The 14,925-nt window shown below is 44.6% G+C and overlaps 1 protein-coding gene across 1 annotated transcript in view; it reads right to left on the reverse strand.

Annotated features, from left to right (window-relative positions):
• The window catches only part of slc4a5a (solute carrier family 4 member 5a), a 33,932-nt gene extending 25,349 nt beyond the window's left edge, over nt 1-8,583 (reverse strand). The window contains exons 1-2 of the mRNA XM_066714231.1: nt 8,517-8,583; nt 5,039-5,242 (exon numbers count right to left, since the gene is read on the reverse strand). Coding sequence (XP_066570328.1) covers nt 5,039-5,242; nt 8,517-8,583 — 271 coding nt within the window. The remainder of the gene's footprint in view (nt 1-5,038; nt 5,243-8,516) is intronic.
• Nucleotides 8,584-14,925: the final 6,342 nt, after the last annotated feature.

Genomic DNA, 14,925 nt, shown 5'->3' on the forward strand with positions numbered 1-14,925 from the left:
ACACACTCTGATCCGCTGTATTTTTGGCCTTGAAATGTTGTGTTCACTTGCATAGCAGTTTTACAACTCAAAGCTTAGGAATTATAACCAGAGTTAATGGTTTGACCATTCCTACCTTAAAGTGTATCCCAAATTAAAATGCATCTTAAATTAGAATCAATTCTTATATTATTATTAACAATTTTCATACAGCAACTACAGCAAAGATCTGAAAATGCAATAAATTGAAATTACTCTAAAAATAATAGGTGTGTGTATGTGCGTTTCTGTGTGTGTGTGTGTGGGAGCTAATGAGGCTCAGTGGAAACGTTCTCATTGGTCTCCAGTGCGAGGCTTAACCCTGCCTGTGATCAGACAATGGAAACACATGAATGAACATGTCCAGGCCTCAGGGCTGCACCAGATAATCAATAGAGAGTTCCATGCAGAGGCCGGAAAACCAGGGGACAACTTTCCAAGTAACGGGTTCAACCCAGAACTCCCTCTGGCAAAGCAGGAGCTTAATGTTCATCATTCTGTAGAGCGTCCATCTACATAGACAGGTGGCTTAGAGAGAGAGGTAGCAAGGTACTGTAGATTGGGTGGATCAGGAAGCAGAGATGGGTCTTGGGTTGGCAGATAGGTGGCTAGATAAAACAGGAAGCAACAGAAATGCATCCACACAGGCAGGCAGACACATAAAATAAAATGACACCCACCAGGCAGTGATGGTATCTCAGAAGATCACATTTTGCCCTCTACCCAATGGACCTGCTTGGACCTGAGGCCTGGCTGGGGAATGCATGGGTACCCATGTGTCGTCTCTCTCAGAGGAGAGGAAACCGAGTCTGGAGTGAAACCTGGAGTGTCAGTGCATAAGCTGCTGCCCTAAAAACAGGTTTGGCAGATGGCTCCCATCACCCCTCTTCCAGCCCTGGCCTTTCCGAAATAGGTCAGAGCAGGTCTACACACTAGTATATTTTATTTGTATAAGAGCTGGGGGAGGCAGCCGTCACCTCTTACCCCCTCCTACAGACCACACCATACAGGGTGCAGAGCCGCTGGGCAGTACGCTCGCTCAATACAGGCTGCCCTACATTTCAGCATTAAGCTCTTTTTTTTCCCCTCTCTCTCTCTCGTTTCTTTCTCTTCTCAGAATCGGAGCTTATTAGCATGTGATGCTGCTTCAGATTCTCGGTGTGGTCCAAACCTAATCTAGTTAATCACATGCCCCCCACCAGCCCTTTCCTCTCTAGTTCGGTCTGAACACAACAAGTTGACTAAATATATACGTGAGTAAGTATACGTTGACACATGAGAAGCTGGCGATACGCATGTTCTCACTCTCCTCTGCACAGACAGAAGCTGGTGATTAGCAGTGTGTTGCTTCACGGTTTTCCGTAGGGTGTTTCTGGACCGTGTCTCCCCTCGCTAATGCAGGGCTGGTTGCTCAGCTGCACAGACCTGAGCAGCAGTAACTCCATTCACAGAAACAAGTATTCCCTCCTATCAGTATGTACTCATTTGTTTATTTCAGTTATTTACTTTTTGGTTGTGTGTACCGGTCACCTTCCTTTGCCATAGCGGTGTAAAATCCATGGTGTAGGAGACGTCTCCCCAGTACAAACTCACTGTGTGCCGATCAGTATGTCGGAGTGCTTTGTTTCTTGTTGTATTTTTGCAGTGGGGTCAGTAAGTCAGTAAAGCTCACTACTGACCCGAGACCGGGGTACCAGTGTAATTAACTCAGTGTCTCTCCTCTTCAGAAACCACTGGGCAGTGAGGCTGGACCTGATGGACCGGTGAGCCTGCAGTGTTTCTGGTTCCTATGGAGACCGGGCATGTTGGGAAATCTGACCTCTACTGCACGTCTGCCTGTTTCACCCACTGTCTGTCTGTCTGTTTGTTGCATTACATGCATTCAGAGCGAAGGTTGTGAGTCAGGGATTTCTCTGATGCTAATGGTGTCTTTGTCAGCGGCAGGGCGTGCATGTACAGTAAACGAATGGATGATTCGAGATTTAGCTGATGGGTGAGAGTTGGGCCTGGAGTGTGGGCATGTAAATATTCTCTAACACACTGGAGTGAAAGACACACACACCTGTGCCCACTACACCCCCCCGAGCCTCAACAGCACATCGCAGGACAAATAATTCAGTTATTTCAGCTTCCCGTCCCGCGTGGGCTGCGAGCGGCAGAGAGGAAACTACCTGTGAAGATGAGGACCGAGTGCAGGTGTAATCCACTGTGAAAGGCACACAGAGTAAACCGCCCCCTGAGAGCTTGCCATCATTCACACAAGGAGCCAGGCCACGCACCGCAGCACCAGAAAGACACTGTACGCACTCTCAGCCAGGCATAACCGGAGTGTGGAAGAGGCTCTTACAGGCAGGGAGGTAAGAAACACCTACTCTAGCAACCAAACTCATCATCATAATCACTATAATTACAATTATATATATATCAAATTAATCCCTCACAAGCTTAAACAAATGGATCAATACACTAGTTTTTCTTGTGAATAATACTAAAAAGGCCATTGAGATGCCATGCTACTTAAAGTTTTACCATTTATATTATTTTAATATGTCTATAGCAGAATAAAAAAACAAAATTACAAAAATTGTACACAACTGTTCACAACCTAGATATTAACATCAGCTGTCAACACGCAATTACTTCTTAATATCAGCCTGTCAGCAGTCAGTAAAGACAACAGGCAATTACATGGTACAGGGCAACGGGTTCAGACAGCCTATTTGTGAAACTATGAGAGTGTTACGGTGGAAATGTCTTAATTACACAACACTGCTCTGAAATGCTAATGCCTCTTTCCTCCAAAGAAACAAAAGAGGCAGGAGATGAAATAACCCTATTATAACCAAGTAGCAATTATCACATGCAAATAATAATATAAAAAAAGAACACGAACACCAGCCTTAAAACATGAGCTGCGCCTTTGTGCCAGGGCAACACAGCTCTCTGAAACAAATGCTCTGGCCACAAAAGAACACAACAATAACAAAAATGACAATAATATTAACAACCTCTTCAGGCAGGGTGTGTGTTCACTGCGTACAACACTTCTATCAGGCATGAATGCTATCAATGCATCTGAAATTGAATAATAATGAGGAAGAAAAACTATTTAAAAATAAATGAAAAAAACTGTGGCACAAACAACTGTGGTCGTCTTGTCCTCTCCCTGTTGAAATATGAATAATGATCATAATAAAAAAAATCAAAGACCAGCAGAGTTAGTGTGGCGGCCACAGCTTAAATTTACTTCCGGGTCAAAGTGCTCCTGGCTGGAAGCGGCGAGTGCCTGCCCTCCCGGCCCGGCCTGGCCGTGTGGTGCAAACTGCAAACGCCCCCCTGTGCCCGGCTGCGTTACCTGCCGTGCCACGGGTCGCCATGCCATCTTCTAATTCCAGCTGGATCTGCGAGTCTGGGGAGCCCAGCATCCTGCCCGGGGCCCTGCGCTGTGCCCCTGCCTTGGCGATAAAAGCTGCTGTGGGTAACCGTGGGGGTAGCAAAGGGAGGGTGGGGGTAGAGGATTACCAGGCTGGCAGCATGCACTGTTCCTTTCCTCCTCGCAGCTCCCCCAACTCACACTCAGTCAGAGCAGAGCAGCCTTTTTAACACAACCTGCGCAGGACTAGTGAGAGGTGAGACTTGACTGAGCACGGCCTCTTCACTGAGTCCCCCCCCAGCCACCCTCAGCCAGCTCCTCCCTCCCTCCCACCCGCTCCCGCGCAGGGATTAGCAGAGCGGAGAGCTCGGCGGGGCAGGCGCGGGGCAGGGCGGCTCTCTGGACAGACTCACAATGCTGCTGCGGGGAGGCTGAGCACAGTGCCGGGGCTTCAGCTGCAGCCACGCCCCTCTCTGTCAGGGACACCCATTGGGACCGTAGCTTCAGCAATAACGCACACCCCACCCCACCATCACCATAACCACAACCATGAAATGGCTTCCCCGGGTTTTCAGGTTCTGTATCGAGGTGCAAACGTGTCGCTCAAGAACGAAGGGTAAGCAGCTGCTTTCAGCATCCCCCTCCTATATATGGCGCTATATATGGGAGTTGGGATGAAGATGCCCAGTTTGCTCAATAGCACTGCATTCTTGCGCTCCTGAATTTACATAAAATCAAGAAGCTATAAATAAATAAATAAAATGCATACATACAAATAAATAAATATATAAATACAAATATCCAATCCAACATTAAGTAGACTATGGTGCACGGGCCGAGTGTCCGGTGCAGCAGGCCGATATGGGGTTAATCAATAAGACAGGCAGCAGCGCAGCAGCTTTTGAAGTAACTCTGCTAATCTGCTTATGAAGTTTACAGAGTGCAGTGGGTTTATTAAAAGGTAATACCCAACACACAGGGAAGTGCCTTGGTTTTGAAGTATTACCCAAAAATGCGTCAATATTCTCCTGTAGTATTCTGCGCTGCGTCAGCACCCCAGAGTGGAGTATTATGTCGTTAGGAATGACTCGAAGGCACTGAAGCTTAAATGATTTCTCATTAATTATTATTTATTTATTTATTTATTTATTATTTACTCCTCCAGCACCAAAACAGAATAACTACTCAATGTGTTTTTTTTCCGCACCACAGAAGTCAATCAATCGTCACTGTCTGAGGGCCTGGAAAGGATGCTAATTTTGCGGCTGTATGAAATCAGTGATGTCCGGAGCTACAGTGCAGCGAGGTCCTGCAGACCCTGTGGCCCCCCAGGACCAGGAATGAACATATCTGCTGAAGTAATGTTTATATTCCTCAAAATAACCTATTATTATTATTATTATTATTATTATTATTATTATTAATGTATAATCAAGGTGCCCAACTCCCATGCTAGCAATATGTTGTATAGATGTTTTTCAACACCTTGGGGGGAATCTAACTGGTCCACCTAAGCCGGTGACCAGCTGAATCCAGTGAAGTGTGTGTGTGTGTATATGAGTGTGTGTGTGTGTGTAATGCAACACCCTAATGCAATGTTACTGTGTGTAATGTAACCCCGAGGCTGCGGGGGGCGCTGCGACTCACTGGTGCGGTTGATGTCAGCGGCGGCCAGGCTGTCGTGGCGACCCAGCCCTCCCTCGTCGGTGTCAGAGCGGTCGTGCCTCTCATGCTCGTAGCGTCTCCCCCGCTCGACCTCCACGTTGTCGCGGCTCGATGTGGACCTCCTGCGCCGCCGCTTCCGCCGGTAACCACGCGGCACGGGCACGCCGATGTAGATGGAGTGGTGGTCTTCAGGAAAGGCGGGGCAGAGCAAAACACACATGGATTGAAACAGCAGAAAGATGAAGACAGTGCGGTCATAGATCATTGTCCAGCAATGGCCAACTGGGAGAGTCAAAGCTACCAACCACAGACATCAGGGGCTGCACAGTGAATGTGCTGTAAAGGATCAATTAAACAATCGCCTGGGCCCTGTATAATAATTTCCATGTTTTCTTTAGCTCAGATGATTTTTTTTTCATGACTCACCACTGTGCTTAAAGGCCTCTCTGAGCCAGAATGGGGTCTCTCAGGACTCATGCTACTTGACGCACTATTCCTGAGAGACACATTAGGGTATTTGTATATACATAATTAAAAAGCTCTGTTACAACTACTGTAAAGCCAACAGTTTATCACATGGTGCAAACTGTTAGAAAAGCACAGAGTAAGGTGGACTGGCAGGGAATGCATTTAGTAACAGCACCAGTACATTAAAGTATGAAAAAAAGATCGTCTCATACAGGAGGCACTGGGCAATGGAGGGTTGGCAGCTGGAGAGGAGGTCAGCACTGCCAGAGTGGAATATCGAGTGACCTAGTGTGTGCGTCTGTGTGTGTGTGAGAGAGAGGGAGACAGCATAGTGTGTGACTGTCCCGAGCCCCAGGCTGTGGAGACAGACCCTATCCCAGCACAGAGGGCTCAACAGAAGGATCACTCCAGAAAACATAGAGGGGTGGCAGGGGGATTGGGCTGAGGGAGTACAATAGTATAGCATGTGCAACTCACAGCTACACACAAGCCTTCCATATAGCTCTTATATATATATATATATATATATATATATATATATATATATATATATATATACACACACACACACACACACACACACACACACACACACACACACACACACACACACACACACACACACACACCATTATAATCATATGATAATAATTTAGTAATCATAAATGAATTAATCTGCTTCATTGCATATGGAAGGAAACTGAAATACAATTGTAACCCCCCCCAATGTGAAATTACATGATGTCCTCTAATGGGAGCAGGTTTGCAATAATTAATTTAAAATGCATGTGTTGCTGTGGGAAAAGCAAAATGACACAATTCCCCAATTTCTGTCTGTGCTGAGTACAACGTGTGCTGCAAACATATTGCTTTAGAATTGAAACATTCTGCTGTGTTAAAGTCACTGGCTGGCACTGTCTGAACAGCATGGGTAATGTGAATTCCTGGGCCTCGGGCTTCAAATGCGCCCCATGTCCAGTGTCAGCATAATCATAAATGCGCCTACAAAATTTAACTGGGTTATGGTTTGTTTGTCATTCTGCATCCTTCATATCGCCTAACCACACACGAGCTTGATAAGAAATCAATCTGTGGCTGTGGAGCAAAAATCATTGTGATCTGTGTTGTAGCAGGAACAGGGTGTACAGTTCCAGCGCCAGAGGGCATGCAGCCTCCATCCGCCGCCTCGTCCGCTTTTCAAAGCACACGAAGCACAGCGATATCATAACGGCAGCCCGGCAACAGCTGCCGAACAGGTAATGAACGCCCCTGCAGCTGGGGAAGATATTGCCATTCCGAGTCTGCTGGCCCTAGCTCTTACAGGCACAGAAACGGGGACCGACAGTACACAGAAACTACACAGACCCATTAGAGTAAGTGCGTACTGTATGTCCAGCCACGTTTATTCAGTGGGAACTAAACATGACATGAAATTGAAGACACTACACATTTCCAGCAGCGCAGTTTCTAGAGGGTTAGTGGCCGATAGGTTAATCTTTTTCAGCGCGCCACCCTGAAGGGCTGGCATCCATCTCCAACGATTGATTAAAAAAATAAAGACTCTCAACTCCCTTGACAACACAAAAGCAATCTCCTTCATAATTAGCCCTGCCTCTTCAGAAGGGATTGCTTGTTTGTTTATGTATTGGTCTGTTTTCCTTCTCCCCCTCTCTATCTCTATCTCTATCTCTCACTCTCTCTATTATCCAGAACAAGCTACTTAAAAAAAAAATTGATCACGTCACAGACAGGAGCTGCGAGTGTCTTGACCCTCTGATTGACAACACAATCCCTGGCTATTGTTGCTCAAGCTCCTCATTGAGGATACAAGTCCTGCTCCTGCTTGTTTTTAATAAACACTTCGCGGACTGAACGAGGCGCAGCTCCTATTTCACAGGGAGCTGAATAAGAGGCGCCTGCAATCATGTCACACCCAGAAGTGCGACTCGAGAATGTATGTGCATCGCACCCTTCAGACTAGGTTCAACACAGAAGTCATCTGGGAACCAGAACTTCTGCTTGCTCAGTTTACAACTCTAATAATAATAATAATAATAATAATAATAATAATAATATTTAAAAAAATTGCCAGCAGCAAGATGAAAGATGAAAAAATGCTGGAGCAACATCGTCCCGCGGCGTTTCTTTGCTTAAGGGCTTAAAGGGTGAAGAGCAAATATATTTTTAATCCTGTCAAAGAGCTGTCAGGCTGCAGTCTATGTTTGAGAAATGTGTTGCAGGGGTGCTTAGCAACCATGGGAACTGGTTCCGAAAACTATGTGGGCAAATATGAGCTGCACTGTGCCATTGATTCTCCTGCAACATCTGTGCTTTAGGAGTGGAATTTTAATGAATGAATGAATTAATGATGAATGAAGGAATTAATTAATACATACATACATAAAATCAGCTTCAGGGACAGGAAACACTGGCAATATAGAGCATTTCAGTCTAGAATGGATCTGTGCTTTTTTTTAGCCCCAGCGGTGACCAGTCTGCCTGCGGTGGGACAGCCGCTGTTCGATTCCTGGTCCAGCCTAATGTTCCCTTGCTGTGAGAATTAAGTGAAGATTCCTGTTCAGATGCGTGTGCGTGTGTGTGATTTAAGTTTACAAAACGTGAGGAGGCCATTCAACACATCGTGTCCATTAATAACTAAGTGATCCAAGTGATTTGACTGTGTGTGTGAGTGTGTGTATGCGTTTGTGTGTGCTGCACCAAAAAGGCATGCTCCAGGATACACAAACACTCAAACACACACACGCACACGCACACACACACACACTCACACTCAAACCTCCCCTCCAAACAGTAACTGAGCATTATAACGACATACCCTTCCTGAATCATTACAGTATGATTTGTTTTATTTTACTTTTACTTGTAATTTACTAGAGGGGCTTCAAGCAACAGAAACCACCCCCAGATCATTGAAGAGATGGCCGACTGCTCTCAGACCGGGAGTGCCGTGCCACGGTCAGCGCAGACTCACCCTCATCCTCCTCGTAGTGCCGGCGGCCATTTCCAATGCCCCTGTCCACCAGTCCATCGTGGTCCATCCTATGGGCGGGATCAACAGGAGAGAGAGAGATAGTCAATCGGTGAAGTGATGTCTTTCCCTGTGTCATTTCTTTTCTAGTCTTTCAGGACCCTTATCATGACTACAAATTTCTTGTTTTTTCTATAATTCATGCTGTTTTTGTTAAAATACATTAATCAAAGGCAAAGCTACTCGATCGCCCTGCTCAAAGCGCTTGCATATAGTGAATAATTCAAAACCATGACAATTATGTTACAAAAGTGTAATTAAACACTCAAAATAAGGGAATACGTCAGTAATGTGCATTTGTCTGCGCAATCAGGGAGCTGGCTCAATTTCCTGACATCACACTGGCGGACAGCAAGAGCCCTGCTATTATAACAGTTGGGTGTACAGATGCAAATGCAATGTGACCAAAACAGACAGGGAAGCGGAAAGTGCTCGGGCTCAGCAGGAGTGCCAGTGCTCAACAGATCAATGTCTCGGTAATTAAGCAGGAAGGACTCAATCAGGAAAGATTATTAAAAATGGGGAGGGAGGCTGCTGCCCTCCCACTACAACAGAGTAATTGAGCATTGTTTTATTCTAATATATGAAAAAAAAATTAAAGCAAGAAGACAGGATAGCAATTCATTATCAGCACCGTTACGCATTCTTTCACATAACTACATTAAAAAAGAGACAGTTTGGGTGAATATCTTGTTACAGGAGCACACGCTATAAAAGACACTGGCAGGACTTTGGCGTCTCTCAGCTGCAGGTCAACAGTTTCCTTGAGGAAGGCGTTTTAACATCCGCATATTAATGAGGAGGCGAATACTGTATAGTGTTGCATTCAACAGGATTCTGTCAGGGTAACCCACACACGATTTAATTACTGAATTAGAAAGAATCACAAGGATGACATTCTTACAACATTTACTCAGTGGTTCATTTTTGTGGGAGAAAATATACATACAAAAATACTCAAGTATTAATTAAAAATAAACCGCAACTATTGAACCATTATTTATTCACAGTATTGTCTTCTCTGTCCTTTACATACACTAGAAATGGAGCAAATTTAATAATTATCAACAAAGGTATATAACATCCTCACATTAATGATGAGGAGTATACTAGCCCAAGCATAATATCAGGAGTTTTATTAAACAGGGTGGACATTTCATTTGTAAATATTATAATCTAACATTTATTTATATAATATATAATAAATGCATAAACACTGGGGACTGGCTGGCATTTGTATTGCAGACTTCCTGCCTGGCTGGGTTCACAGACGTGGCTCAAGTGCGGATTGGCCCTGTGAGCCAGCAGTAAAGATATTATATTGGGGACAGTGTGGCACAGCGCTCTTCGCTCCTCGTTAGCCGGCCTTTTGTTTTTTGTGGAATTTAATTACTTGCCTTCGTATGAGTGTCCTTCACACTCACTGGGCAGCCTGTGCCATTATCAGCTCCGGCAGCTCAATCGATGGTCAGTAACGGCTCTTTCACAGCCACACTGGTGCTGCAGGCCCACCCCAGACACACTGCCACCCCGAAATGCAGACACACACACGGGCATGGCCCAATGGGACATTTTATCACCTTGTTCTAGTATCAGGTCTTACCCTTGTGTCTCAAAGGTACAATATAATAGTCGTTTCATGGTGCATACACACACACACACACACACACACACACACACACACACACACACACACTCACACTGTTGCCAAACTTAAAAAAGGCCTATATACTTCATCTCACACCATATTATACCCCGAGAGGATAACTATGAATACAAAAAGTACCTAAATGAATGATTTCATAAATATTAAAAGCAACATTCAGTTATTTGCTGGATTACATTTTTGACAAAACTTAGGAAAGCAATTTAACACTTGTGTTTGGGGTTGCACTTTACAATAAACAAACAAAAAACAAAGGCAAATACACCAGAGCCCGTCTCTCCCAGGGACGAGGCTCATACTGAAATAAAACAGACTCCCAGAAATCCTCCCCTTGTGCTCCAGTGAAGTGCGCACCAGTATCTGTTTGCAAAATTCAGTAATTTACAAGCTGCAATTAAATACATCAGTGTTTAGCATAAGGATGCTCCTCCATGCATAAACCCTTCTCATTACATTACTTAGACAGAGAGGAGCTTCTAGTTAGAGACTCGCAGTGCATAAAATGAAGAAATCAATGGTTCAATTCCAGATCTGAGCTCATCATTGCGATTCCTGAATCCGATTATGGAGCTGTTAAAGCAATGATGTTTTAGGTCTAAATCACTTCATCATTTACTTCTGGGAAATAAAAAACTGCTGAATTTTAATGCTTCTTCACCACCTTGCTGATTTTCCTCACTGTAACACATACATGTCAAATATCATCCTGTGCACTGAGGAATCATTACCATCTGTCAGCTCATCCACAGAAACATCTGTACAAGAAAGAAACACAATGACATACATATTTTCCATACCTCTCTAGAAAGAACCAGGACTGCACAGAACTGAATGGAAACGTTTGATTTCACTTCAGTGGCTTTCCATTGGTTCTCTGCGAAGACTAAAAATACCCAAGCGCAAGGACACCCTAATTGAAAATACTCTTCAAATCTGCAACTGTAAGTTCCCCCCTGCTCTGAAAAGTTAATTAAATCACGTAACTTAGAAAGAAAAAAAAAGGAATTCAATTGATCACATTTGAAAGATGAACTCTGATGTAACATTGGCAACACAGGTCATAGACTCTTGTTAAATACAAAAATATTAAGGCAGTATTTCAGCTCTGCTCAAATGAATGATGACACGCAAGAGACACCCTTCTCCCGCCCCTGAGCTTTTCCACCAGCTAAATTCCAGTGAAGCTTTTCCCACAACTTCGCCTGAGATAAAACCCCTAATCTCTAATAAGCGAGCACCAACTACAGGCACCGGAGAACAGAAGAGAAACAACGGCAACGACAGCAATAACAAAACCACATACCTGCAGTGCGTGGGGTGAGAGTGAGACTGGCAGGAGACAGGCGCTCTAACCCTCAGCAATCATGCACAGCAAATGGGCTCTCCTGTGGACGACTGACGAGCAGCGGCAGAGCCTCCCAGTGCACAGAGATGGGGAGCCTATGGGAGCCTGGCTCTCACTGGGCAAGCAGATATCGATGGCTTCGTAGCCAGAGGGGCTGTGGGGAGAACGGGCCCAGGCTGCTGTGCATCGAGTTGCAGGTCAAGAAGAACCAGAGGCACAAGCTCCTCGCCAGCAGAGGACGGGACGCAGCAAGACCTGCTGGCAAATACAACACACCCAAAAAACATGGATGGCGGCCATATCACAATAGCCGACGTGGGCAGTGGCAGTGAGGGGTGGCAACCCAGGGCAGGGAACACAAGAGAATTGAGAAGGATGAGCAGTTTTAGTCTAATCTTGGTGCAAGAGAATAGAGAAGGCCTGCGTTGCTTTGCTCATCCTTCTCGATCTCTTGCACCAAGATTAGACTATTCAGTGCCAAATAGCACCCTGCAGGTGAGATTTATAGTGCCTTTAAACCAGAGCTGACCTCAGGGGTGAACTGCAGCCTTCCCTGGCAGTATGTTCAGTAGGATCAGTACCTTCTGACCGACACCATGGTTCTCACCCCGAGCCCCACAACACTTACAACCGCCACATGATCCAAGAGCACGACAGGTCTGTCAAGCACAACATTGTGAATAAAGACTACACATTAAATATACACTTATCCAATTAAATCTAATAATGTAGCTGTGCTCAATCAAGTAAAGCTCTTAGGGCTGGTTTCACAGACTCAGATTACTACAAAAGAGGTCAATAAAGGAGGAAGTGAAACAGATAAAGGGTAAAAATTTAAGTATCTTGGAAAATGAACAAGATGTGGCAAATGTTCTAAATGACTTTCACAGAAGTTTTTACAAAAGAAAAAACGGATAACATGTCAAAGGTTAACAATCAGTCCAGGCAAATCCTAGGAGAGATCAGGATAAATGAGGAGGAGGTACTAAAGGGACTAGCAGAATTAAAAACCAAAAAATCACCTGGGCCAGATGGTATATTTCCAACAGTACTTAAAGAAATGAGGGAAATTATTTATAGACCACTAACTCAAATATTCCAAATGACACTTAGAACAGGGGATTTGCCAACTGACTGGAAGACAGCAAATGTCACACCAATCCACAAGAAAGGGGACAAAACTGAGCCAGGAAATTACAGACTGATCAGTTTCACCTGCATCACCTGTAAAATGTTGGAAAAAATTATTAGACAGAAAATAGAGGAGCATCTTAATGAAAACCATATTCTTGGAGATAGTCAGCATGGGTTTTGATGAGGCAGATCATGTCTTACTAATCTACTCAAATTTTTTTAACACTCAACTGCAGCTGTAGATCATGTGAAAGCATATGATATGATATACTTAGATTTTCAAAAAGCTTTTGATAAGGTTCCACACCAAAGACTGATCCTCAAATTGGAAGATGTAGGCATTCAGGGTAATGTAAGTAGATGGATTATGAACTGGTTGATGTGTAGGAAACAGAGGGTGTCGATAAGAGGAGTCGCTTCTAACTGGAGGGAGGTTGTTAGTGGAGTTCCACAGGGATCAGTACTAGAGCCTTTGCTGTTTCTAATCTATATTAATGATCTGGACTCAGGGATAGTTAGCAAACTTGTCAGATTTGCAGATGATACTAATATAGGTGGCTCAGCAGATACAATCTCGGCAGCACAGGCTATTCAAAGGGACTTAGATAACATTCAGTTGTGGGCCGACACCTGGCAGATGAAATTCAATGTGGACAAGTGCAAGGTATTACATGCAGGTAACAAACATGTCCACTATAATTACACTATGGGAAGAATAGAACTAGATGAAGTAACACATGAGAAAGACCTAGGAGTCTATGTGGACTCCTCACTTTCTCCATCCAAACAATGTGGGGAAGCAATAAAAAAGGGAAACAGGATGTTAGGGTATATTGTGAAAAGTGTAGAATTGAGAACAAGGGCAGTAATGTTAAGACTGTACAATGCACTAGTTAGAGCTCATCTGGATACTGTGGACAGTTCTGGGCTCCACACTTCAAGAAAGATATCGCTGCTCTAGAGGCAGTTCAGAGGAGAGCAACCAGACTTATTCCAGGTCTGAAGGGAAAGTCCTACTGAGAGACTGAGGGACCTGAACCTTCTCACCCGGGAACAGAGGAGACTACGTGGGGACTTGATTCAAGTCTTCGAAATCATGAAAGGCATCGACCACATCAAACCAGAGGAGCTTTTCCAGATCAGCAGGGACACACGCACCCGGGGACACAAATGGAAATTGGGCTTCAAGGCATTCAAGACAGAAAACAGGAGACACTTCTTCACACAGAGAGGCATCACAATCTGAACAAACTCCCCAGCGATGTGGTTGAAGCTGAAAATTTGGGAACATTTAAAAATAGACTGGATAGGATCCTTGGATCACTTAGTTATTAATGGACACCAAACGAGCATGATGGGTCGAATGGGCTCCTCTCGTATGTAAACTTTCTTATGTTCTTATGTTCTTATTAGCACGAGTCATGGACTACTCAATGTTATTTTAGTTCTAGACTAGTGCTAATGGAGGTCTGTGAACCCAGTCAATTATGCATTAGAGGCCAAGCTTAACTGATATTCAGATGCGTCCCAGAGGAGACCGTTTTCTCTTTATTTGGACAGCCTTTAAATTAGAGGAATCGATTTAAAAAACTGCTTAAGCTAGTCTTGGTCTGCCCCCCCTCAACTGCATGAGCAGTTCAGCTGGAAAACTACTATCACGTCATAGAGTTTTTGAGTTAAAAAAGTTTAAAAAAATCAGTCTCCTTTGAAAACACATCCCAACTATCATCATTTTAAAGTGAGTCAGTTCCTGCCACTTCCCCTAAGTGTTCAGATAGGTGTCGAGATCATCTTCATAGTGACCACAGTCAGGGATGCTGCTCTGACTCTGTGCGGTTTGCAACTAGAGGGCGAACCCCCCCGTGATGTCCCTGCACGTCACCTATGGGAAGGCCCTTGTGAAAACATAATGAAATTCATTATGTCAGCCACAAAGTTTAACCCAAGAATGGGCACAAGTCCTGGGTCCGCAAAACACACCGCACATCAGGAAAGACGGGGCCATCTCATTATGAAGAAAAACCAGGAGCAGAGGCAGCTGCCGTCATGAACAGGAGCGATGGCCTTTCCAGTCAGTGGTCTCATAATACCCATGTTGATGAGCGCGGGATCGATGCCAGGTTTTCAGATCGAAGGTCTGGATGGACCAACAAGCTCACGGGGCACGGCGGCACACCCGGCTGGGCTGCAGATCACAACAGTTTGAG

Source organism: Amia ocellicauda, chromosome 9 (assembly GCF_036373705.1).
Source record: "Amia ocellicauda isolate fAmiCal2 chromosome 9, fAmiCal2.hap1, whole genome shotgun sequence".
In the NCBI taxonomy this organism is placed as follows: Eukaryota; Metazoa; Chordata; class Actinopteri; order Amiiformes; family Amiidae; genus Amia; species Amia ocellicauda.